Raw genomic sequence first — 27875 nt, 5'->3', positions numbered from 1 at the left:
GCCTTTGGGAAATTCAATAAAAATAAAAGAAAATTCTATCACGGACAAAAGACTTCCTTTCACAAAAATGCACTCTTTATGTCTTCCACGGTAGATGCCTGTTGACAGTGGGAAGAGGTCTGCTTTCTTGATACGGCTGTGTACTGCAGGCCTGGTGGGATCCCTTCATGTTCCCTGGTACCCCTCTACTTGGAATGTCTGCCATATTTCAAGACAATTCATCAATTATCAGATACAAGTAGCTCAGCTCTGTTGCTACAGCAGCCAATGCTAAATTGGAGGGACCGCATTTAAGAAAATTCTCCTACTTCGGAAGATTCCTTATCAGCAGAGATAGCAAACCTTACTGGCTCTTTTGATCCTAATTCTGTAGATGGTAACAGTTTGTTGACCTGAGGGGTCAGTGGAAAGAAAAAGGAGTATCTGATGCTCACTTTCACAGAACTCTGCTCAGGTGCATCTGGTCTCAATTCCAGTAATGAAAGTCAAAGATGGTAGCCACTGGGTCCCTCCGAAGCAGGGAATGGTTTTAATTTACCCTTCTGGCCATGAATTTGGATTAGGGTTAATTATTTTTCCTTCTCTGCTAAAATACAAGTTATCTGAAGGCAGTCACGTCCCATTTACCTGTCTATTATTTTCTACTAAATAAATATTGATTGAATGAATGAAGAGATAAAGGAATGAAGGAAGGAAAAAATACGAGCTTCCGTACTGAAATAATGAAGGCTCGCTTTAGAGTTGTAATCAAAGATCCTCAGATCCATTTTGTTAATATCCTAGCATGATTTCAATGCCAATGAGTTAATAGGTGAACCTTTGGCATTGCGGTATACATCAAATCATGCAACGAGGACCAAAGAGTTGTTTTTTTCATGGCACAACGTCATCAAACTATATGCCTAGTGGAATAATGGCATAGCAGAAGGAACAGGAAGAAAACTGAAACAATATTTATATAGCATATTCTCCATAGGGACCTTTCAGATTTGTCGTATCATTCAAGAATGATAAACTATAGACAGCAGTGATAATGTATTAATAATTAGGGGATAGATTCATCTACTTATTAAATTTTGCCAGCCTCCCTTTCTACTGTAGAAAGAGAGCATAGCCTGGGGCCTTGCTCCCAGAGAGGCTCGGCTGGTAGAAGGGCAGGTAGGTCTAGGCCTACCTGCAGGGCATGGGTCCCAAGAAGACAGGCTGTGCAATTAAGGCCGCCTACAAGCAAGAGGAGAGCCAGTGTAATTACAAACTGTCCACTGAGCAAGGGATATTCAGGCAGTTGTTGACTACCCAGGACATAGGGGTAGGATAGACAGAACAAACAGAAGCCTACAGATAATCTTTAAATTTCACCAGGACCACCATTTCCCCCATCTCTCCAAATTCCTACCATATGCTGGAAGGCAACTAAACAAGTGAGCCAAAGAGCACTTTTAATTCCAGTCCATTTCCCGCTGCTGCCATGGCTTAGGTTCAAAAAGTGAAGCAGGGAATCACCAAAAGAGTTCCAAAACTCCACCAAGATGAAACACACAGTCCACACCTGAATATTGAATAATCAGGCATCCTGATAAACGCCCCAGAAAACTATTATAGAATACTCCAATGCCATTAATTATATGGTCTTAAATCCTATCTTTGACAATCAGGAGCATGCTGCTTCTGCATGTGGAAGAAATCTGTCATGATTAAAAAGTCTATTTAGACCTTTTCCTGTACTCCATAACAAAAAAAAAAAAGGCATCAGAACACCAGAACCATCCACTCCACCATTCCATCTCCTCCTAACTACAAACACACACACACACACACACACACACACACACACACACACACACACACAGAGTCAAGGCTGAACTACGTGAGCCTCTGTGAGCAAATCTGGACAACCTTTTCTCCTGCTTCATACACACTGCAATTGCTCACTAAGATGCAGCACAACGCCCTGCGTTCCACAGCCTCCAAGGATCAGCATTTAAGGAACTTGGTTGGCATTTCTGTAATACGAACCATCAGTACTACATCCTGGTTCAAAGGCACTTATAGCTAGAATAAAGGAAACAATTTGGGGCACTTTTCCCACTCCTTTTCAGAAATACTTTCTGTGGGAAAGAAGGTGGGGAAGCAAGAGAAAGAGAAACACAACCGCAAAAACAGGGAAGCAGGTCATTCTTTGTAGAATGGTCACATCTTTGTGTAAAATGCTGTTGGAATACTGTTTACCCTACATTATAAAATAGAAAAATTATTCCAAATAAAATTATTATTCAAAGACAGAAAACCATTAATAACACAATTATTTCCCATCAAGAAATATGACACTATATATCTAAAATCAGTATAAACAACCGTTAGCCTGAAATAACTGTGAAAGTTCAAACATAAATCCTCAGGGTAAAAAAGACAACTGTAGTTACCTAATTATTAAGTTGTATGCCTCAAATTTGGAGGAAAGTTCAGCTAAGCAACAAAGCACAATTTATATTCATTTTCCTCATTTTCAAAGACTATATCTGAGAAATGATTTTAACTTACCATGCATTTTAAACCTCACACAATACAGATTTCTTATATCCTGGAATTTATTTGATGAGAAATACATTATTCATTTATGGAAGTCAATGTGTATTTCTGAAAGCATCAAATGTAGCTTTTAAAAAACAGCGTTTACTCTAACATGCTCAGTCCTTTGCTCTGCTCCAAGAAAGTTCTCTGGAATGTTAAAACTACTTATTTCTCTGATTTCTCTAAAGTAGCAAAAGGAAGTTATTCACGTATCTTGCTTCATGTGAGTCACAAAACAAAGTCTGCAAAGTTAAAACAATAAACTGAAGCTTTTCTTCCCAAAATGTAGCCAGAAAAAAAGTATGAGACCTGCAAACATGGGTTATATTAGTTTAGCAACACAGAAGAAAGAATTCTGCTCTTCCATAGACCAAGCCACTGAAACAGGGAGAGAACTGTAGGTTCTTTTAGGGATTCTCTTGTAATCGTTTTTGAAGTACAGCACTGAGCCTGACCCACAGAGGGCACATGGTAACATACTCCTGAGTGAGGGAATAAAAAGTGAATGAATGGAGTATGGCACAAAAGTGCCTGATCGATGCCCAGGCATCAATCAGAGCACTCTGTTGGAGTCCATATACAAACCACTTTCCCTTCAGCTTCCCTCTTTTTCATGCTCTGTGGTGGACCAAGATTCTTTGTCATTTCTTTCGAGGAACATCCGCTCCACTCTCTGCTTGAATCTAGGGTAGTTCTCTGTGACTTACTTTGACCAAAAGAGTATGGTACCTGCAGGGCATGGGTCCCAAGAAGACAGGCTGTGCAATTAAGGCCGCCTACAAGCAAGAGGAGAGCCAGTGTAATTACAAACTGTCCACTGAGCAAGGGATATTCAGGCAGTTGTTGACTTGATACGGCTGTGTACTGCAGGCCTGGTGGGATCCCTTCATGTTCCCTGGTACCCCTCTACTTGGAATGTCTGCCATATTTCAAGACAATTCATCAATTATCAGATACAAGTAGCTCAGCTCTGTTGCTACAGCAGCCAATGCTAAATTGGAGGGACCACATTTAAGAAAATTCTCCTACTTCGGAAGATTCCTTATCAGCAGAGATAGCAAACCTTACTGGCTCTTTTGATCCTAATTCTGTAGATGGTAACAGTTTGTTGACCTGAGGGGTCAGTGGAAAGAAAAAGGAGTATCTGATGCTCACTTTCACAGAACTCTGCTCAGGTGCATCTGTCTCAATTCCAGTAATGAAAGTCAAAGATGGTAGCCACTGGGTCCCTCCGAAGCAGGGAATGGTTTTAATTTACCCTTCTGGCCATGAATTTGGATTAGGGTTAATTATTTTTCCTTCTCTGCTAAAATACAAGTTATCTGAAGGCAGTCACGTCCCATTTACCTGTCTATTATTTTCTACTAAATAAATATTGATTGAATGAATGAAGAGATAAAGGAATGAAGGAAGGAAAAAATACGAGCTTCCGTACTGAAATAATGAAGGCTCGCTTTAGAGTTGTAATCAAAGATCCTCAGATCCATTTTGTTAATATCCTAGCATGATTTCAATGCCAATGAGTTAATAGGTGAACCTTTGGCATTGCGGTATACATCAAATCATGCAACGAGGACCAAAGAGTTGTTTTTTTCATGGCACAACGTCATCAAACTATATGCCTAGTGGAATAATGGCATAGCAGAAGGAACAGGAAGAAAACTGAAACAATATTTATATAGCATATTCTCCATAGGGACCTTTCAGATTTGTCGTATCATTCAAGAATGATAAACTATAGACAGCAGTGATAATGTATTAATAATTAGGGGATAGATTCATCTACTTATTAAATTTTGCCAGCCTCCCTTTCTACTGTAGAAAGAGAGCATAGCCTGGGGCCTTGCTCCCAGAGAGGCTCGGCTGGTAGAAGGGCAGGTAGGTCTAGGCCTACCTGCAGGGCATGGGTCCCAAGAAGACAGGCTGTGCAATTAAGGCCGCCTACAAGCAAGAGGAGAGCCAGTGTAATTACAAACTGTCCACTGAGCAAGGGATATTCAGGCAGTTGTTGACTACCCAGGACATAGGGGTAGGATAGACAGAACAAACAGAAGCCTACAGATAATCTTTAAATTTCACCAGGACCACCATTTCCCCCATCTCTCCAAATTCCTACCATATGCTGGAAGGCAACTAAACAAGTGAGCCAAAGAGCACTTTTAATTCCAGTCCATTTCCCGCTGCTGCCATGGCTTAGGTTCAAAAAGTGAAGCAGGGAATCACCAAAAGAGTTCCAAAACTCCACCAAGATGAAACACACAGTCCACACCTGAATATTGAATAATCAGGCATCCTGATAAACGCCCCAGAAAACTATTATAGAATACTCCAATGCCATTAATTATATGGTCTTAAATCCTATCTTTGACAATCAGGAGCATGCTGCTTCTGCATGTGGAAGAAATCTGTCATGATTAAAAAGTCTATTTAGACCTTTTCCTGTACTCCATAACAAAAAAAAAAAAGGCATCAGAACACCAGAACCATCCACTCCACCATTCCATCTCCTCCTAACTACAAACACACACACACACACACACACACACACACACACACACACACACACACAGAGTCAAGGCTGAACTACGTGAGCCTCTGTGAGCAAATCTGGACAACCTTTTCTCCTGCTTCATACACACTGCAATTGCTCACTAAGATGCAGCACAACGCCCTGCGTTCCACAGCCTCCAAGGATCAGCATTTAAGGAACTTGGTTGGCATTTCTGTAATACGAACCATCAGTACTACATCCTGGTTCAAAGGCACTTATAGCTAGAATAAAGGAAACAATTTGGGGCACTTTTCCCACTCCTTTTCAGAAATACTTTCTGTGGGAAAGAAGGTGGGGAAGCAAGAGAAAGAGAAACACAACCGCAAAAACAGAGAAGCAGGTCATTCTTTGTAGAATGGTCACATCTTTGTGTAAAATGCTGTTGGAATACTGTTTACCCTACATTATAAAATAGAAAAATTATTCCAAATAAAATTATTATTCAAAGACAGAAAACCATTAATAACACAATTATTTCCCATCAAGAAATATGACACTATATATCTAAAATCAGTATAAACAACCGTTAGCCTGAAATAACTGTGAAAGTTCAAACATAAATCCTCAGGGTAAAAAAGACAACTGTAGTTACCTAATTATTAAGTTGTATGCCTCAAATTTGGAGGAAAGTTCAGCTGAGCAACAAAGCACAATTTATATTCATTTTCCTCATTTTCAAAGACTATATCTGAGAAATGATTTTAACTTACCATGCATTTTAAACCTCACACAATACAGATTTCTTATATCCTGGAATTTATTTGATGAGAAATACATTATTCATTTATGGAAGTCAATGTGTATTTCTGAAAGCATCAAATGTAGCTTTTAAAAAACAGCGTTTACTCTAACATGCTCAGTCCTTTGCTCTGCTCCAAGAAAGTTCTCTGGAATGTTAAAACTACTTATTTGTCTGATTTCTCTAAAGTAGCAAAAGGAAGTTATTCACGTATCTTGCTTCATGTGAGTCACAAAACAAAGTCTGCAAAGTTAAAACAATAAACTGAAGCTTTTCTTCCCAAAATGTAGCCAGAAAAAAAGTATGAGACCTGCAAACATGGGTTATATTAGTTTAGCAACACAGAAGAAAGAATTCTGCTCTTCCATAGATCAAGCCATTGAAACAGGGAGAGAACTGTAGGTTCTTTTAGGGATTCTCTTGTAATCGTTTTTGAAGTACAGCACTGAGCCTGACCCACAGAGGGCACATGGTAACATACTCCTGAGTGAGGGAATAAAAAGTGAATGAATGGAGTATGGCACAAAAGTGCCTGATCGATGCCCAGGCATCAATCAGAGCACTCTGTTGGAGTCCATATACAAACCACTTTCCCTTCTCATTCTCCCTTCAGCTTCCCTCTTTTTCATGCTCTGTGGTGGACCAAGATTCTTTGTCATTTCTTTCGAGGAACATCCGCTCCACTCTCTGCTTGAATCTAGGGTAGTTCTCTGTGACTTACTTTGACCAAAAGAGTATGGCAAAAGCGACTCCATGACCGTTTCCAGAGCCAGGCCCCACGAAATTGGCAACTTCTACTTCCTGTCTCTTAGAATGCTTTTTCTTGGAAACCCAAGCTGCTGTGTAATAAGTACCACTACTCTGAGATCGCCACACCATAGATCCCAGGCTTTTGTTCCAGCTAAGCCCAGTCTTCCAGCAATCCTCACCATCATGCCACCCACTTAGGTAAAGCCATCGTGAACTAGGCAGACCAACCCACCTACCAGTTGAATACCACTAAATGACCTCAGTCAATGCCATGTAGAGCAGAAGAATAGCCCCAGGTGAGTCCCTTTTAAATTCTGACCCACAAAATTGTGTGATATAACGAAATGGCTATTTAAGCAACTACATTTTGGAATAATTTGTTACACAACAACAGACTCTTATCTCTCTACTTTCTCCTTTCTCTCCTCCTAAAGACTAGCAGTGGAAGTCAAAGGCAGCCATGATAATACAGCTCATCCTGGTACTCTTAAACTTGGTTCTGAAAATGCAGGCAGAACACTGAGAGAAGAAACTAGATTCTAATCAAGAGGCTTGGAGTAGGGCTTGGAGCCCTATTCTCTCTTTTTCTCTAGAAGCATTACCCTGAAGGTAAGCAGCTACCTATCCATCAGCTTTGGCACCAAGGCCAGGGAGCCTCCACCAGACACCATGGAAGGCCATACCTGCCTCATGAGCTCCTCTTGGCGCATTCGAATCCTTTCTCTCTCCATCTGGATTCTCTGAAGGCGCAGTTTCTGCTGCTGCTGCTGCTGAGTGGTCAGCGCATTGGGCATACTCATGAGCCCTGCGGGTGGGTTCTGAGTGGGGTGGTTCTGCTGGCTCAGGGTACTGGGGGCCATCTGCTGCTGGTGTTGGTGATTCATCACTGCAGGAGGGAAGAACATACAGATTAATGACCAGGGCCCACAATACCTTATCAAAAATAGACCATCAGAATGTTTTGTGCTTTGGAGTATAGATTCCTGAGATTCCTTCCAAAGTACTTTCCTGTTAACCATTACTGTTTAAGTAATTATTACCTTAATTCAATTCATGGAGGCTCGAATACTGGCCCCAATCCTGACTCATCTAGTCTCGGCTTTTGTTTGTGTTAAAATCTCATTTCACACTTCCCTGTCTAGAGTACACTTTAAGCCTTACATAGAACATAGTGGTCTAAAGCAAATTCCACAAAGGTTATCACAACTTAAGAGATAATTTCACCAGATCATCTGTGTGTGTGTGTGCGTGCATGTGTATACTTTTTCAGTTCATCCGTGTGTTTATGGCAGAGGTAAGGAGGGCATGTGATCCTTGGTACACGAACCAGTGAACTGATAAGTAACATGTACCACAAAGCACCTAGATCAGGAGCCGACATATAAAGAGGACTTCATTAATCCTTTGTTTGAAAAGCATGCCGCAAGGAAGCCTGAGCTATGAGCTAAACTCAGGAACAAATATCTGACTGAGAAAAAAATGTTTGTCTCTTCAAAGGGAGAAATTAGCGAGAAAAAAATCGCGCAGAAATGCTAAAGATGTTGTGCCTAGATAAAGACATGAGAAATATTTTAAATTTTTTGAAAATTCTTTATTTATCTGCATTTAACAACCATACAGCATATAGAACTTCACTTTACGGCCAGGAGCAGTGGCTCATGCCTGTAATCCTAGCACTTTGGGAGGTGGAGGCGGGAGGATCACAAGGTCAGGAGATGGAGATCATCCTGGCCAACATGGTGAAACACCGCCTCTACTAAAATACAAAAAAATTAGCCGGACGTGATGATGCATGCCTGTAGTCCCAGCTACTCAGGAGACAAAGGTAGGGGAATCACTTGAACCCAGGAGGCGGAGGTTGCAGTGAGCTGAGATCGCGTCACTGCACTCCAGCCTGGCGACAAAGCGACTCAAAAAAAAAAAAAACTCTGTCTCAAAAAAAAAAAAAAAAAAAAAAGGATTTCACTTTACAAAAATAATTTTAAAATCCTTAAATAAATTTTATAATTGGTATTTCTACAAAAATGCATTTTTAAAAGTGCTAGTTTTTCTCAAAATTGTTTACCAGTCAAATTTGCTTAACTTCTGCTGGGCAATGTCATGTAATGAAGAAAACCATGCTTTTCAGTCTATTTTCTCCTAGGTCAACATCAAAGACAAGAAGGTATAATTTTATATACTCACTTCATTTCTGAGAAAAAAATTCTCAAGTTTTGCTATATTTAGTATCACTAACTTTAAAACATTTAATAATATATGTATATTTTTATAGTATTTCATATATATGTGTATGTTTTAAACATAGAGATGAGATCTCACTATGTTGCCTAGGCTGGTCTTGAACCCCTGGGCTCAAGCAATCCTCTCACCTTGGCCTCCCAAAGTGCTGGGATTGCAGGTGGAAGCCACCACATCCGGTGGCTTAAGTTAAATATTTTTAATCTTCAGTTTGCTATGGATATTATGTAGAAATATGATTTACAAGTAAATTTCCTTAAATGAATTTAAGTAGCCCAAACCTCGATATATTAAATGTATGTATTAAATGTATAATATATGTGTATATTTGAACAACATATATATATATATTTGAAAGACAATACCAACACTGAAGCTTTTCTAGAGAAGAATAGATTTCTTTGAGGAAGAATTCAATGGCAGAAATTTCTCCAGGATGGAGGTGAAGATGGGATAAAAACGTTCTTTTTTTATTCATACCCTCACTGAAATTGTTATTGCAATTCCTGCTGTGTGTCGTGCACTGGGCTTAAACTTGGAAAAGTAGCTCCTGCCTTCATGAGAACTAATGGGCTGGTGGAAGGGAGGTATGAAGAAATGAGATGGATTTTTATGTGTGGCTTCTGGAATGTGAAACTGTTAGGCTACATAAGGAACCTGGAAGATTATCTAGTCCATCCTCTTATTTTATGGAATAGGGACTATAACCCAGAAAGGTTAAGGGATGTGCCCTGGTTAGTGGCAAGTAGAGCCAAGACCAAAATCAAGATCCTCTTGTACCCCGTCCAACTGTCCTTAGCCACCTTCTGTCGCATCTGAGACTGAAGAAAAGTAACAACTGCTGAAGCCTCAGAGCAACCCTGTACAGACAATCTGCTTTCAATTGTTTGCAAAAAAGTACCACACACATAGCAGGCCATCAAAATAGGGACCCAAATGTTGCTTGCGTTACTAAGAGGGAGGGTTCGAGGAGAGCCTGGATAGATTTACAACTCTGGGCCCAGTAACATGCTAGTAAAGGGGAAGATATCAGCGTATATTGCCTAGACAGTTAGGTTTCCCTCTTAGAATTAAGCCCGCCACCAAGGATTCTCACCTCCTGGCCCAATCCCAGGTACACAGGGAAAGCTCAGGAAACGATCTGATGAATGAATAAAACCAGTTCGGCATTTCTTACACTCTTAGATTAAGAACAAGAGAAAAAATAGTCATGATTGATGCTGAAAAACCTGAAATGAGTATTTCACTTCTAGAGCTTGTTATAGTATAATTACAACTTCTACTTGAAGGCCTGGGGTGGGAGGTAAAGGATTGTGCACAGATGGTGTCACAGGGAAAAAGTTCTCTTAAGTACAGATTCAAGTAAGACAAAATCCAGACAAGTACAGATTCAAGTAAGACAAAATCCAGACATCCAGAAGGGTTTAATTCTTGAAACCTATGTCATCCAGGGAAAAGAGGCGCAGATGGAAGAATGATAATTATTTCAAGGAACAGGCATTTCTGAACCTTCTGTAAAAGTATGTTCTTACTAGTAGTTAAATTTAATATGGTAGTATCTGATACATCTACTAAAGACAAAAAAGATGTCCAATAGTTCTGGTATCAGAAACCCCCAGGTTAGGAAAAAAAGGCTTCGAAGGCAGAGGTTGTTAACCCTATGTTGTTGTTGTTGTTGTTGTTTTGAGACAGAGTGTCACTCTATCACCCAGGCTGGAGTGCAGTGGTGCTATCTTGGCTCACTGCAACCTCTGCCTCCCAGGTTCAAGAGATTCTCCTGTCTCAGCCTCCCGAGTCGCTGAGATTACAGTCGTGTGCCACCCTGCCCCACTAATTTTTGTATTTTTAGTAGAGACAGGATTTTGCCATGTTGGCAGGGTGGTCTCCAACTCCTGGCCTCAAGTGATCCACCTGCCTCAGCCTCCCAAAGTGCTGGGATTACAGGCATGAGCCACCGCGCCCAGCCCTATGTTAATTTTTATGACTTTTAGATACTTTGAAAAATTTTAAAACTGACTCAGGCCTGGTAACTTACTGACATAACAAATTCTAGTAGGTCTATCATCAGTCACTTAGGTAGACTGCCCTTGTCGGTATACAAAATGCTGCATTGAGCGTACTCACCAGCAATGTACTGTGTTACTCAAAGCCACATAGCAACCAGATATTGCTCAGTAGATTTTATTAATATCTGAGTCCTAATCTGGGGGAGTTTCAGACTTGGAGAAGAGCTCTTCCCAAGCCATACCTATGGGAGTCTTCAAAACACTTGCCCCTACATGAGATATTCGCAGAAAGTAATGGTGGAGACATTGATTTCTTCCACTTAATTTAGATTTGACCTTTCAGACTAAACATCTCTCATTATTAACTGTAGAGTCTGGAAAAGAGTGGAACTTAGATGATAGCTTTGTTTTCAAAGTAAAGCACATACCAACAGAGCAGTTTGTACAAGGATATTCAAAACAGTATTGTTTATAATTGCAAAAGATTAAAAATGATCTTAATGTCCATCAGTGGGAGATATGGTCCATCCATTTAGAGAAACTCTGTATGATGATTCCAATGTTTCTTAGAGATCGTCCAGAAGGGGAAAAGCCCAAAGGACACAACTGTATGTATAAGCATGTTACTATCTGCGATTAGAAAAGGTGGGGCATATTATGCATGTGCAGCAAATCTCCACAGAAGGATACACCTGAGACTGGCAACAGCAAGCACCTCTGCAGAAGAAACCGGGTATCAGGGATGGGAGATCTTTCTTCTCTTTTTCTGTACTATTTTAAGTTTTCCTACATGAATTTATCTTTTAATGTAAAACATAAGTGAAAATAAAAATTAAAAAGCATAAAACAAAAACATGGCCATGTAAGCATCAAACTCAATATTTTCTTGGTAGAATGAAAGAAAGAAGCCCCAAATTATCTGAAAAACAAATACAGCTTAGACTATAATCAAGACTGTCAAAGCTGAGACTCTGCTTGGTGCAACCTCTCCTTATGGAGATGAAGAAACCAAAACTCAGAGAAAGTGAATTTTATCAAGGTCATAAAACTGGTCAGTATCCTAGAAGCCAGGCGACTTGACTCAATCGAGGAACCCACGATTCAACTTGCCTCTCCGCTCCCTCTAGTTGTTTAATTTCAAACCATACTGAACCATCATTGACATTGGAGCTAATGAGCTTCACTGGTGGTTGAGATTCTTTAAAACCACTGCTTTTGACATTGGGGGCAGAGGAGGCCTGAGGCAGAGAAAAAGAGAAACAGAGTCCTCAGCAGAGCATGGGAAGACAAAACATCTAAATTTGTGATGAACAAAGTACTCCTTGGGATAATATTCCAGAACATTTTAGGGAGAGAACAATAGTTCCATTAAAAAAAAAAAAAAAAAAAGAGCTAGGTGAGGTCACTTACGCCTGTAATCCCAGCACTTTGGGAGGCCGAGGCAGACAGGAGTTCCAGACCAGCCTGGCCAACACAGTAAAACCCCGTCTCTACTAAAAATACAAAAAATTAGCTGGGTGTGTTGGCGGGTGTCTGTAATCCCAGCTACTTGGGAGGCTGAGGCGGCAGAATGGCTTGAACCCGGGAGGTGAAGGTTGCAGTCACCTGAGATCGCGCCATTGCACTCCAGCCTGGGCAACAAGAGCGAAACTCGTCTTGAAAAAAAGAAAAGAAAAGTCAGAGTATTCCAAATGCAGTATCTGAGGCCAAGCCGGATTAGGGCAGACTGCCACAAACTGCCTCAAAAAGGCTAAAGACCTCATCAGCTCTAGACTGTTGCCAGTCCCCACAGAAAGGAGTAACCCAAACAGAAGATTTCTCCATCGAAGCAGGAATGCATCAAAGCTAAAGCAGGCACATCTTTTCTGTTTTTCCTTCCAAGAGAGTCAGAATTTAAATTTAGATTCCCATTTATCTTTTTCTTTTTCATTGTTTTCATCTCCTTTTCCTTTTTTCTTTTCTTTTTTTTTCTTTTTGGAATAATTGGCTTTCTCTTCTGTGTTAGGAAATTGATAAAACCATGCTCTGCAGATTTGTGACCAGAAACACTTAATTGGTATTATTCATTATAAAGGAAAACATAACTAAAAACAAAAACAAAAAACAAAACAAAACAAAACAAAAACCACCTGTGCCAAGGCATCTGAGATACAATTCAATGACTGTGTCCTTGGTGAAGCAAACAGTCATCACGGGAATGGGGAGGTGGTGGGGGTTATTCATGTTGGACATGACCCTCTGGTGAGTGCTGCCTGCGACAAGGATACACTTGGTCATTTCTACAAAGCTCTAAGTGTGTGTTCAAGGCGAGGAAGTTCCCTGGACTCAATTCTAAGCCGGCACAAGATTTGCTGTATAAGAAGCAAACATGGAAAAGGTAAAGGCTTCAATCCTGAACTTTTGCCTTTTGCAACACCAGGAAACAGAGAGCCACAGCTCATAGAGAAAGTGCTTTTGGCAGCTTCCCTAAGCCAGGAGCTGCAGACGATGAGGGAGGCCAGTGAATCAGAGGCTGCCCAGAGCGCCTCCTGGAATGTTTCACAAACGTCTTTTTGGCCTCAGCGGGTTTCAGTGGCTTGCTCTTCTATGTCCTGGGCTTGCTTCCCTCATTTTTAAAATAGGGTTTAGTTACACACATACACATATACAATGCCAAGTGAAGAAAACAAAACCATAAGGGTAAGCTCAAGTACGAAAACCATAGCAGACAGGCCTGTAAGGGGCTGGCTCTGAGTGGATTATGGAAAGAACAGCTGGTGCCCAGTGGCTAGAAGTCACACCTAAGCTCCAAGAAGACGCAGCAATTACTTGACTCCCTTCAAATCCTTCTCCCCAGTTCACATGTGAGTCTTGGAAAGTGAAGATGAATATCTTAGGCTAGTATGTGTTTCTTGTTGCATCTCCCTCCTCTCTCCTTTTGACAACAAACTTTTCAGTGGAGGTATCTCTACTCTTGGCACTTTGAGGTGAATTTAGCTGGGCATGGTGGCGCACGCCTTTAATCCCAGCTACTCGGGAGTCTGTGGCAGGAGAATCGCTTGAACCCGGGAGGCAGGAGGTTGCGGTGAGCTGAGACCATGCCATTGCTCTCCAGCCTGGGCAGCAAGAGCGAAACTCCATCTCGAAAGGAAAAAAAAAAAAAAGAGAGTAGAACAGGTAGAGGCTGACGTTGTTTTTAAAACCTGAATGCAGTCTCTTCAAAATAGGTAAATATGCAGCATTCAAAGACACACACTGGATAATGCACTTGGTATGGCATCTGGGAAACTTCCTCCTTGGAACAAGGGTTTAATTCAGTTTGATATTTGGGCAAGTTCATATAAACTTCATCAGAAACACTTTCCAGGAACCTAAACCCAACATGAGAGGGAAGCATAAGAGTTTCCAAAAGTTAGAATGCAGAGCTTTACAATCACCTCATTCTCTGTCTTCTCTGTCACAGAGGATGAGCAATTATCCTGGGTTGCCTGGGACTGAGGGGTTTCCCAGGACACAGGTCACAGTGCTAAATCTGGGGAAGTCCCAGGCAAATGGGATGGTTTGTCACTCTAGGCCTGTGGCCGCCCATGGACCTAGGGCTAACTCAGGGCAGCAGAACTCAAATTTCCTATTTCCACCCTAATGCCTTCCCTTAAAAAGAGAACCAGGTGCCACTACAAAATGACCATTCATTATTCAGAACTGTCAGGCTATCCAGATTAGCTGTCAGTGCGTCCTCCCTAGATTATAACTAGGTGGTGGTCCTTTCGTATCCATATTACATGATAATCGGAATGGGAATATTACATATTCATTTTCTCTGTAATTTTCAAAGGAAATCAAGCACTACTTATGACATTTATGTCACATATATGATATATGATTGCATTATATCACCCATAAACATGCACTTGGTTAAGTGTGAAAGTCAGGAAAACCTTTCCTGTTGGACTCCTGGTTGAGCCATACACCTGAAATGAAGCTCTTTTAAGAAACATTGAACTATTCTCTTCCTGTGATTTGAACTAACTCTCATATTCCTGGACTTGTGCTCTTTATAAAGAAGACCTGGGAAGAAGCCAAGTCTCCTCCTACCCCTCGGGACCAATCACAATGATACGGATCTTCCTTTCTTACAAAAATGGAACAAAAATAATTTTAGTGCATTTCAAATCTGATTAAGGCACAGAGTAGGCACTAAATACATTCTTCCTAAAGTAAGGTTAAGGGGGGTTAGAAATTGGTAACAAAATATCAGTTCCATTTATAGGAAAATGATCATCATAGGCTTTTTAAATTTCAAGTAGAAACATAATCAAGATGACAACTCAGAAAAAAAATGGAAATGCCCCACCCGTAACTCTTCTTCTCTTGAGGATGCATTTGAACCCTTACCCCTAGAGTTTCATATGGGAATATTTAAAGAGTACCACATTCTAGTTGTTGCTTCCTCTTACTTCCAAAGCATAGTTCCCCGCTTAGCCCCATTTCATTTTGAGTTTCACTCACGATTTACAAACCCATCACTTTCCCCACAGCACTCATTACAGGTGAGGGCCATGTATTTACCCGACTTTGTGCTATCACCATAGAAATTCAGGATAGAAGGCTCATAGTCCATTTAGACCAATGGTTCTCAAACTTTTCTTTAGTTGTAGAATCCTTCTCCAGAGCCAAGTATATGGCTCAAAGCAGAGGCTATCCTTATGTCCCAGGGTTCTTTCATCAGCTGAGGAAATGAGCACTTAAACATTGGCACCTTTGACTGTCTTCTCTAAATTCTCTTGGTCGTGCTTTCACTCTGCTTTCCCTTCAGGCACTTCTCAAGTGTCATGCTGAAACTTTAAACAAATGTTTAAAACACATTGAACAGGGACCAGCTTTTGGAAACTGAACACTAACTAAGGTTAGCTTCTGCTCACATCCCCCTGAGATTTTGGCATGGAACTCTGGGACAGATTTTAAAACCAATGATTTAGATTAATTCACTTTTTTTAGAGATGAGGAATACTGGAAGATTAAATGCCTCAGCACAGATCTCAGGAACAGGCTGTGACAAACCTAGGAAGCCCAGAACGCCTGCTAGAATGCTACCGCTGGCATCAGCTACATGGATCACCAATCACTGCCCAATCCTTTTTCACAGTCATCAAAATATACGTGATAAGTTAAATTTGGTGAAAAGTCCAAGTAGTGTTTCCTTTTCCCTATTTCATGAAAACGTCTAAAGCAGACTATTTTAATTAACTGATTTACTTTAAAATGATGGGATCAACGTGAATCGCACGTTTTGATGACACCATTTGTGTGATCTCACTTTATAGAAATGGTAGAGCACTTTGTTTTTCAATCCTCCAGAAACAAAAAACAAAAAAGACAAAAATCAAATAAACTTTGAAAACTCACATTTCATAATTTAGAAAGACTTATATATATGGAAAGGAGAGGTACTGCCATCAGCAAATGCTAGACCTTCTGGCCATAGCGGCTTTGGGGGGATAATAATATGCAACTCAAAGAAGCAAGCCAAAACATACAGGTGTAAATCGTTTCTGACGCATGTGCAGACCCAGCCACACCAAGCTTTAAAAAACATTTCAGCATCAAGAGTGTCTGGGTGCAGCTGCGGGTCTTTTCCTCTGTTTATGGGCCGTCCATGGCTTAACTCATGTGAACTGGCCAACGTCAGGTGTCACGCAGCCCTGTCTGATGGAAAACATATGTCTACAGAGGTAGGAAGAAAAACCTAGCCACAGTCCAGCCTTGACTCAGTCACGATACAATGAAGGGAAAAAAAAGGGCTGCAGACGCGTCTCTCGCCCTCCTTGTGTCTCTCTCAGCTCCTGCCAACAATGAGCCGCTTGTTTCTCTTATTTCCCAGAAACAGTATTAGCCATCCAACAAGGTCAGCAAAAAAAAAAAAAAAAAAAAAAAAAGGCAGCTTTTCACTTCAGGGTGCATTTGGTTCCAAAAATCTGTAAAGTATTAAACCGAGAAGTTGTACTATCCCAACTTCACACTGAGCCCTTTATTCCAATTCTGGGTGAGAATAACTGCAGGGAAATTTCTCAGCCGGCTCAGTTGATAAGGCACAGAGCTCTGGAATATATGTTCATTCAGCCACACTTTCCCAGCTTGACTGTTTCAAGCCTTAAAACCACTTCCAGGTACCCCAAAGCTTGCCAGATGGGCCTTCAGTTCTCCAGATGCCCCAAGCCTGTCTAGTTTTAGACTTGTAACCCAAGCTTCGTTTACTTCACAGGAAACCCTGAATTTTTAGCACCAGGAAATGATTTTCCTCCTTGCTATCCTGTCTGCCCATCCAAACAGTAATGTAGTCCACAAACCAGTGTGCAAGTATCTAGGCAACTCTGCTTTTTCAGGTGTAAAAATCGAAATGCCTGTAACACTGGCTTTTATATTTTCATAATAACTGCATTACCCCCAAATGTATATTTTATTGGCATTTAAAGGATTCAGACATTAGTTCTGATCATTATAATATATCCAGGGAAGACTAGCGGAAAAAAAAAAATCACAGCTTTCTGGCAGGCTGATTTCTTCTGGATCCTTTTGACTGCAAAGAAATCATCTTTCTTCCACCTAAAGCAGCATCAGAATGCACTACTCTGACTGCATTTGATTGCAGGGATATCTCAAGATTTATCACAAGTGGCCTGTGGCAGGAAGCACCTCTGTGGAGTTAGTGAATGTACAAAAACAATTGTCTAGCCTGTGGAAAAGAGGAAATTTAGTGCTTCACTTTGCTGCTTCACAAAGTTTTCCTTGTGATTTTGAATATAATTCCATGGTTGGGCAAGAGCAGTACAACTCAAACTGTTTTATTATCTTCAGACAATAGGTATACTTTTATCCAGCAGGAAATGGAAACTCTGATTCATGCATTTATTTTTCATTAGTCAGTAGAGAGTTTATTGTAGTTTTTTATTGGTTAGCTTTCCTGAATCATTTTAAAACTACTCCAGGTGCAAAGTATGGCAGCCCAAGCTAAGAGAAAACGAATCCACAGCTGTGTTCCACAAGGAACGGAGGAAAAGTTGCCAGTGTGAGTTGCTAGTTTTTAATGTGTGCATGTGTTTTTTAATAGCATGCCCCTTTAGTATACATCTTTATTATGGAGAGCATGTAACAGATACTAAGATTCCAAGAGGCAGTCAAAAGACTTCAGCAATTCATAAAAGAGGACATGCAATTAGTAATAAAATATGGCAAATTATCAGCTTCGTAAGGAATCACGCAAATGCAAATTAAAGAAACAGCCTTTTTTCAGCAATCAAATTAGCAAAAACAATAGTTTGGTTTAGGTGCTTTGCATTGGGCCAGGACCACTCAGGAAAAAAAAAACAAAACAAGATTTTACCCAGGGGTAACAGGATTAGGAAATCTGGTAGAAGTAAGTGCCAAATTTTGGAAACTTGTATATACATGCATTTCATTGAGGACTGTACCCTATCTTACAGGATTTCTAGTAACCCCAAAAAAGTTAATTACCTTTGAAATGAAAAGTATTAGAATATTAATAGTGGTGGTGTTTGGCTTATAAAACTATAGATGATTTTTTTCTTTCCAATGATCTATGGTTCACCTAGCTATTCTTCCCTCTGTTTCTCGGAAGTAGAGATACAATGATGAACAAGACAGCAAGGTCCCTGCCCTATAGGAGATTATAGTCTAGTGAAAAAACAGGCTATAACAAATGTATAGAATAATTTTAGTAATAAGGGATCTGAACAAACAAATGTGGAGCTATTTTAGGCAGGGAAGTTAAGAAAGGCCTCTGTGAAGCAGTGATGTGTGCTCTAAATCTGAATGAAGTATGGAAATCAGGGTAGGGGACAAGTACAAAGATCCTAAGGTGGAAACGGTGAGCGTGGAGTATTTGTGCAAAATCAGAGCAGCCCATGTGGCTGAGGAGCAGAGGGTGAGAGGCCGGGACCAGGTCCCTTGGGGCCTCTTGCCTGTGGTGAGCACTGTGGTTGGCCTCTATAACAGACTGATAGAAATCTCCTTCCAGCTGACTGCTTGGACTGCATGGGAAACTGCCAGATTATTTCATACTCTATGGTAAAATTTAAAATTCTGAAGAAATCCAGAGACGAAGAAGCTCTGGGGGCACACAGTGAAATGAGTTAAAAAGCATGAAGGAGGCCAGGTGCAGGGGCTCACGCCTGTAATCCTAGCACTTTGGGAGGCCGAGGTGGGCAGATCACAAGGTCAGGAGTTTCAGTCCAGCCTTGCCAACATAGTGAAACCCCATCTCTATTAAAATTACAAAAATTAGCTGGGTGTGTTGGCACCCGCCTGTAGTCCCAGCTACTCGGGAGGCTGAGGCGGGAGAATTGCTTGAACCCGGGTGGCAGAGGTTTCGGTGAGCAGAGATCGCGCCACTGCATTCCAGCCTAAGAGACAGAGTGAGACTCTGTCTCAAAAACAAACAAACCAACCAACCATGAAGGAAACAGGCCACTCCTTGGGATCAATGCCTGTCAGTTTGTTGTCTCTCAGCCCTGTAAAGTGGTTCAGGATCTTTGGGAAGGAAAGGAATAAGGTTTGGGGCAGGGATGGGGGAACAGACAGAAACCAAAGCAGCTCTGCTTTTAAACACTTACAAAGAGGAGATTCTGATCCCAAGCAAAACAAAATAAAAGCCTGTAGCTCTAAATTTTATTTGAGAAGGTGTGTCAAAAGGAGCTTCCTTCTTAAAAATGAAAACAAAACACACAACAAAAAAATTACAACTCTAAATTTTCTAAATGTTATCCTTGAATCAAAATGCATATGTAGTATACACTCATTTTGGTCTTCTGTGAACGTTGGCTGGTGCTCCGAGATCATGCCACCACCCAGTATTTAAAAAGACTGTAGAAAACCTCCCCCATAAAATTCCTAGTGTTCACTACTGGATTTTTATTTTTATTTTTTATTTTTTTGAGATAGAGTTTCATTCTGTCACCCAGGCTGGAGTGCAATGGCATGGTCTCAGCTCACTGCAACCTCCGCCTCCCCAATTCAAGCGATTCTCCTGCCTTAGCCTCCCAAGTAGTTGAGATTACAGGCGCCCACCACCACGCCCAGCTAATTTTTGTATTTTTAACAGAGACGGGGTTTCACCATGTTGGCCAGGCTGATCTCGAATGCCTGACCTCAGATGACCCGCCCCCCTCAGCCTCCCAAAGTGCTGGGATTACAGGTATGAGCCACCACGCCCAACCACTATTGGAATTTTTTTCTTAAGGGCATTGTCCCCTAGATCACAGAGTCTAGATGACTTATGGGGAAGTACAGAACTCCCTCTTACATCTCTATATCTAGAAAAACTACATTTCTCTTCAATACCATGAAAGCCTTTATCTCTTGAATGATCTGACTCCTGTAACAGAGCATATTATCTTCTTTACAATACCCCAGGAATCTCACAGCCAAATCTGTAGGTACCTCTAGCAACCACACAAGGCCCCATGGTATGTATTTTTTCCCTGGCTTTATTTTTTTCTCAGCCACAGTCCTTCTTTATCCCAACTTAATTCAATTATTTATTTTTATCCTTTTGAATTACATGTTTTGGCTGGGCACAGTGGCTCACCCCTGTAATCCCAACACTTTGGGAGGCTGAGGCGGGAGGATCACCTGAGGTCAGGAGTTCAAGACCAGCCTGGCTAACATGGTGAAATCTCGTCTCTACTAAAAATACAAAAATTAGCCAAGCATGGTGGTGTGTGCCTGTAGTCTCAGCTACTGGGGAGGCTGAAGCATGAGAATCACTTGAACCAGGGTGGTGGATGTTGCAGTGAGCTGAGATCACGCCATTGCACTCCAACCTGGGCAACAGATCAAGGCTCCCTCTCCAAAAAAAAAAAAAAAAAAAAAGAATTACATGTTTTATAAGATGCAAGAGTAGGGAACAAATGAATGGAAGCATCATAATTTCATTTTAAAACTACCTGTGTGTCAGTCACAGACTGCCCTCAATGAGAAACTTATAAACCTGTGAATGGGCCCCAAGCAGTACACCTGCCGGTCTAGGTCTCAACCCCAGGACTCAGAATAAAGTGAAGGAGAAATGGGTTTTTTTGTGGTCTTGAGTCACACTGAGACAGTCAACTGCTTGTGACTCTAATTAACATAGCCTACCTTTTGTAAATAAATTTTTTTAAAAACCTAGGTGTGTGTATATAGCTGCACAGATATATTATATATCAAATAAATAATGTTCTGTGAAGCTTAACTGAGCAGGTTGGAAATTTTACTTGTTAGTCATCCCAAGGGGAAGAGTTTACATGATTTTAGGCCATACCTTATAGAGACCTGGTAGACCAAAAAGCCTTTCTACAGACTTCATTAGCTTTACGGAAGATACTCATTAGAGGAGCCATTTGGCACAAGCACGCTGTGCTGCCTGCATCCCACCTTCCACACAGTACCTTCACCAAGCGATCAAAGCTAATGTCACCTATAGTGGGGAAAAACGTGTGCCTCCTGATATGATTCAATGAGAAGAACACAACATCACTTCCATGGTATTCCTGCCAAAAATGTATAACCCAAACCAAAATCATGAAGAAACGCTAGACACATCCAAATTTAAAAACGATTCACAAAAAAACTGGCCTATATATTCCTCAAAAATGTCAAGGTGCAGAACAAAAGGACCGAAGACTTGTTGCAAATTAGAAGAGATTATGGAGACAAGACAACTAAATGCAATGTGAGTTCCTCAATCACATCCTGGGCCAGAAACAAAAATAGTCACAAAGGACATCACCGGGACAACTGAAGACATTTCGAATCTGGGCTATTAGATAATAGTATTGTATCAATGTTAAATTTCCTGATTTTGATACCTATACTGTGCTTATATAAGAAAATGTCCAGCTGGGCACGGTGGCTCATGCCTGTAATCCCAGCACTTTGGGAGGCTGAGGTGGGTGGATCACCTGAGGTCAGGAGTTCCAGACCAGCCTGGCCAACATGGGGAAACCCCATCTCTACTAAAAATACAAAAAGTAACCAGGCGTGGTGGCACACGCCTGTAGTCCCAGCTACTTGGGAGGCTGAGGCAGGGGAATCGCTTGAACCCAGGAGATGGAGGTTGCAATGAGACGAGATCATGCCACTGCACTCCTGCGTGGGCAACAGAGCAAGACTCCATCTCAAAAAAAAAAAAAAAGAAGAAGAAGAAAGAAAAGAAAAAAGAAAATGTCTTTTGAGAAAATATAAGTATTTCTGGGTAAAGCAGAATGATGTCTCCGACTTTGTCTCAAATGGTTCAGAAAAAAATATATATAGACAGACAGACAGATAGATAGATAGATAGATAGATAGATAGATAGATAGATAGATAGACAGATAGATGCAACTGTGGCTATGTTTATAATCGAACAATTAACAAAGGCAGATCTGGGGAAAAGGTGTATGGGAATTCCTTAGACTAAACTTGAAACTCTTCTGTAAGTTAACAATTCTTTCAAAATAAATACTGACATTTTAAAAAATAAAACCTCTCTACACATACCCCAAACCTCCTGGAGACTGAGAATTCTCAGTCCGGCAGGGACCAGAGAAACTGTGTTACATATGGGCCATTGTTCTGTGGCACTGTTGATCTTTGAGGAAACTCCTATTAAACAATGCTTTGATAACTGATTGGAATTTGGATGGAACAGAATCCCAGCTGTAATCTGTGCTACATAATTCTGATACCTCATACTCATAGTTCCTTCCAGCCTCCCACCTCTATCCCCAACCCCAACTGTTATTTAAATAATTCTAATTTTAAAACATAGAGAGGAAGACAGGACAGAGAGCTACCCCAACAGACTGGTTGGGAAGATCTTTCAGAAGAAACATCCCTGGATAGCTGCCCCTGAGGACCAGACACCCAGAATAGAAAATTGCAGGTTTTCCTGGGAAAGACCTGGAACACCAAGAGAGTTGACTGTCAAGCTTGAGATCTGTTGTGAAAGGGCTTTACATCCCAGGGTCAGAGCTAAAGACATTGCTCCATTTTGGTCTTCTTGATAGGAGGAAAAATGAGCAAGCTAAGGGTGGAGGACGGAGAAGGCACCAGTGAATGCAAACATATGAAATAAGGAATGCCTCAGGCTAAAGCCATCTGATTTTAATATATCATAGTTTTGACCCTGAGATTCTCTCAAATTGCAGGAAAAATATAATGTGCACTTAAAACTAGAGGAGACACAGAGGAGAGGAGAAAGCACAAGCAAAGACGACACGCCGAGGATCCCAGAAGAGACGTCTCCTGAGGGGCAGCCCTAGACTGCAGTGTCCCAGGCAGATACCATGTAGGGAAGGTGTCCAGAAACCTTCAGCCTGGAGCCGCCCTGAGCATTTGTGTTATTAGGATGGGATGATCCAATTCCATTTGGAGAGAAATTATAGTTCTATTCTAATTAATTCAGGCATTGCAGCAGTTGATACGGGAGAAATTAAGAGAATATTTTTCTTGACATTTGAAGTGTGAGCTTTGAAGCAGCTAAATGAAGGTCTTGTGAACCAAGACTAAATCAGCCACGTTAATTTTTTTTTAACTTTATTTCTTTCCAGCTCTGCAAATATTTAAGTCTTGGCAAAATTCAAAACTCACAACTCACTCTTCACTGGTGTCTGAGAAATATAATACTGAAAAGGAAAAGGACGAAAATAATATGGAATGAAATGCATGACATGTACTGGGAAGCAAAATAACTTCCAACGAAACTTCCATTTATGGCTTAGTCAAAAACATATGGATATACAAGCTGAAAAACAGAGTTAGTGGGAAAGCTAGGTGGCTGGTTAAAAATACACTTTTTGTGGTAATGTTACGTTATTTTTTAAAAGAAAGTATCACCGCCCAAAAATCCCCTGCTCCAAGATCTTTAGCCAATTTCTCAGTTTAATAAAGCAAACCATGTCAAAATTGTATTTTTTAAGAAATTTTTATACTTTATTCAGAAACATTCCAAAGAAGCTGGAAAAGAGGAAATTAAAGGTGGGCACAAAAATATACGTGCAAGAAAATTCATTTATAATGATAAAAAATATAATCAACCTACATGTCTCTCAATAGAAGAATTGGTTAAATAAATTATGGCATTATTGGTTAAATAAATTCACACAAGGACTACTTGCAGCCATTAACATGATGTGATAGTTTATAAACAAAAGAAATATGTCCAAGTCAATTCATAAGTTAAAAAAAAATGAAGATAATGAGAATCTAGTTTGTAGCTATCAGAATAGTAAAGGCTATAAGTTTGATCATAGATATTATTGGCCAGGGTACGGGGAAAGAAACACACTTTATTGGCAGGGGTGTCTATTGGTATACCTTTTTGGAAAGAAATGGAACAACAGTTTTAAAAACTTTAAATGTACATACTCTTAGATCCAGGAATTCCACTTCTGCAAAATTATCCTATACATAAACAGCACATGGCACAAGGATTTGTGTCCAAGGATGCACACTGTGGCATTGTTTAATAATAGTGACCAACCAGAAAATAAACTAAATATCCAGCACCCAGGACTGGTTAAACAAAGTATGGTACCTCAGTGGAGTGGAACATTACCTATTGCTGACAAAGAATGAGCAAATCTGTAAGTACTAATTTGGAAGGCTCTCTAAGATATGTTAAGTTGTAAAAAGACATACTGTACATGCCCAAGCATGCAGGTGTATGTAGTGCACATCTAGAAGAATGCTCAGGAAGCTGGTAGTAGCATTTCCCTGGAGAGGAGAAAAGGGCTGGGGGTCATGGTGGGAAGGAGACTTAATTTTTCATAAATACCCTTTGGAACTATTTGGATTTTTTGCCACATTCGTGTGTTACTTTTCTAATTAAAACAACTCATAAAAAAAATTATAGAAAAATATTTACTGGCCAGGCGCAGTTGCTCTCACCTGTAATCCCAGCACTTTGGGAGGCCGAGGCGGGCGGATCACCTGAGGTCAGGAGTTCAAGACCAGCCTCGCCAACATGGTGAAATCCTGTCTCTACTAAAAATACAAAAATTAGCGTGGCTTGGTGGCGTGTGCCTGTAGTCCCAGCTACTCGGGAGGCTGAGGCAGGAGAATCGCTTGAACCAGTGAGGCAGAGGTTGCAGTGAGCCGAGATCATGCCACTGCACTCCAGTCTGGATGACAGAGCGAGACTCTGTCTCAAAAAAAAAAAAAAAAATTACTGAAATGGGAAGATGCTCACAGTATATTAAAATAAGCTACAAAAAAGAATACAGAGGAGTTTCCAACTATTTTTATGTTTGCATTGAAAAAAGTCAAGAAAATATATGAAAACATGCTAGTGTCATTTTGAATGGTACGGTGGCTTTTTATTTTCTCATTTTTTGCCAATCAACATTTTCTACAGTGACAAAATAGCAATTATATAATATGGAAAAAAATAACATTCTTGAATCCTGCTGCTTCAAAAATGTTTAGGACCTTTATTTTTTCCTGCCTTAAAATACAGACACACACAAACACACACACACACACACAAACACACACACACACACAGAGGGGGAGGGGTGATCTTTTTAGCACTTAAGGAGAAAGACAATCAAGGCTTTTGTTTTCCTGAGGCTTCACTTAAATGATATTATTTTGCTGACTTCATCCTAGAGAACTATTCAGAGTAAAGCATGGAGGAACAGCTGTTCTTGACCACCAGCAACTGCAAAACACCCAGGGAATAAATTTAGACTTCCAGAAAGGAAGAAGAAATCAATCAGTTGGTACCTGGGTGGGAGAGGTGATGATTACACATAGGCAGGAGCAATATTACCAGGGATGCCAAAGAGGAGATCAAAGAGAAGTGTCAAAATATCACTCAGCACTTATCAATGTGGAACAAGTGGCTGAATGACAAACCACCCCGAATCCCACTGCCTGCCTTTCACCCTTAACTGGGTGAAATTCTCCACAGCAAGGAAGCTCCTGAGGGCAAACTTTTGGAAGTCAGCCAGCGAACAGGATGAAAACTGTCAAAATTATTTTTAAAACTCTCAACAGAGGTCTACAGCTTGGTGAAGAGATTAGACTCCATTAACAATTAATTAATTAATGTGGCGCAAACAAAGAAAGGACTGAAAAAGAAAACAAGTTTGACCTAGCCTTCACCTTCCTAAAAGGACTCCCTCTTCCCCAGGGTGTGGGGTGCTTCTCTGGAATTCGTCATGGTTTAGGCCTACGAAGGCCTGATTGATTCTTAGGCCCACTCTCTGCAAGCAAAGCTGGAGCAGGCTTGTACATTTACCCAGTGAATTAAACATCACATTTCAAGAATCCCAAGCTATAACTTTCCCCCTCATTTTTGAAGTTTAGTTGGTATATTTGGGGTCAGGATGCTCTGGGAAGCCCATTCAGCATTCACTTACCCAATGCTCATGTGTGCACTAACACCAAGCACCAAAATGGCAAAAGCCAGTGCCACAGTAAATGTCTATTTCAGACAAAGAAGCAGTTAAAAAGTTGGTGAGCATACTCCAAGTCCTTTTCAAATAAATTAAAGACTGAACATTTGAGTAGGTTCTTGTATTTTTATTATACTGGCATTTTCCCATTACTGTGCTAACACACACAATTCTTTTTTTGTTTTCTTTTGTTTTGCTTTGCTTTGAGGTAGAGTCTGGCTCTGTCGCCCAGGCTGAAGTGCAGTGGCTCCATCTTGGCTCACTGCAACCTCCACCTCCCGGGTTCAAGCGACTCTCCTTCCTGAGCCTCCCAAGTAGCTGGGACTACAGGAGTGTGCCACCACATTTGGCTAATTTTTTGTATTTTTGGTGGAGATGGGGTTTTGCCATGTTGGCCAGGCTGGTCTGAAACTCCTGACCTCAGGTGATCTGCCCACCTCAGCCTCCCAAAGTGCTGGGATTACAGGTGTGAGACACTGCACTTGGCCTTCACATACACAATTCTGTTGTGGCTCCCACACCTGGCTGATGATCAGAGTCATCTGAACACTTGAAAACAGCATACCTTTCCAGATTCCACCCTACATTTATTGACACAGAAATTTCCAGGGCATATTCCTCCCAGCAGCAGCCCAGGATAGTACTTTTGGGAGCAAAAAAACCACTGTATTCTAACACTATATGTTTAACAAATGCCCCAAGTGATCCAGCTAGTGGTAGATCTGGACCACACTTGGATAAACACTGATCTTAGAGACTAGTGAATAATCTATTTGCCACAGGCAGACTTGCTCAACTGCAGAGGCCTGAGCATTCTTGGTTTTGTCTATAATACACATGGGGCCTGGAGCCTTTTTTCCAACACACTGTTCTCCTCTTCCACCATAAAAATCTCAAGGTTCTCCCCTGTTGTTCTCCCCTTTTTTTTTTTTCCTTTTGGCTATTATAAAAGTAATATAACCACATTACAGAGAAAATAGAGGGAATCAGCCTTAATTCAAAGGCCTAACTATAATAACTATTAACATTTAAAAATACATAACTGTTCATTCTACAGAAGAGTACACCTATGATGCCTAATGAGTTTTGCTTGGGTCTAGAAATACACAAATGGGAGATCAAGTCCCTGTCCTCAAGAAGCTTAGTCTTGTAAAAAAATGCAAAGAATCTAAGCAATGTGTTTTTCAAAAAAATAGAAGTATAATTACAGCATAAACAATTTGTCATGCTGTATAAAATTAGAATGTTATAACAAAGTTTTCCATGTGTCTACATGGTCTATATCCATTATTTCAGTGCTCATAAATATATTTGTGGCTAGGTGCAGTGGCTCAAGCCTGTAATCTCAGCACTTACTTTGGGAAGCTGAGGGAGGTGGGTCACTTGAGGATAGGTGTTAGAGACTAATCTGGCCAACGTGGTGAAAATCTATCTCTATTAAAAAGTAGAAAAATTAGCTGGGTGTGGTGGTGGGCACCTGTAATTCCAGATACTTGGGAGGCTGAGCTGGGAGGATGGCTTGAACCTGGGAGACGGAGGTTGCAGTGAGCCGAGATCACACCACTGCACTCCAGCCAGGGTGATGGACCAAGATTGCATCTCAGGA

General features: G+C 40.8%; 1 protein-coding gene across 1 annotated transcript in view; it reads right to left on the bottom strand.

Moving 5' to 3' along the window:
* The window catches only part of WWTR1 (WW domain containing transcription regulator 1), a 63689-nt gene that overhangs the window by 23422 nt on the left and 12392 nt on the right, over window positions 1-27875 (bottom strand). Inside the window, exon 3 of the mRNA XM_011972776.1 lies at window positions 7295-7497. Coding sequence (XP_011828166.1) covers window positions 7295-7497 — 203 coding nt within the window. The remainder of the gene's footprint in view (window positions 1-7294; window positions 7498-27875) is intronic.

Source organism: Mandrillus leucophaeus, unplaced genomic scaffold, assembly GCF_000951045.1.
Source record: "Mandrillus leucophaeus isolate KB7577 unplaced genomic scaffold, Mleu.le_1.0 Scaffold130, whole genome shotgun sequence".
NCBI lineage: Eukaryota > Metazoa > Chordata > Mammalia > Primates > Cercopithecidae > Mandrillus > Mandrillus leucophaeus.
Note: the sequence above shows the minus strand (reverse complement) of the source record. Positions and strands in the feature narration are given on the sequence as shown.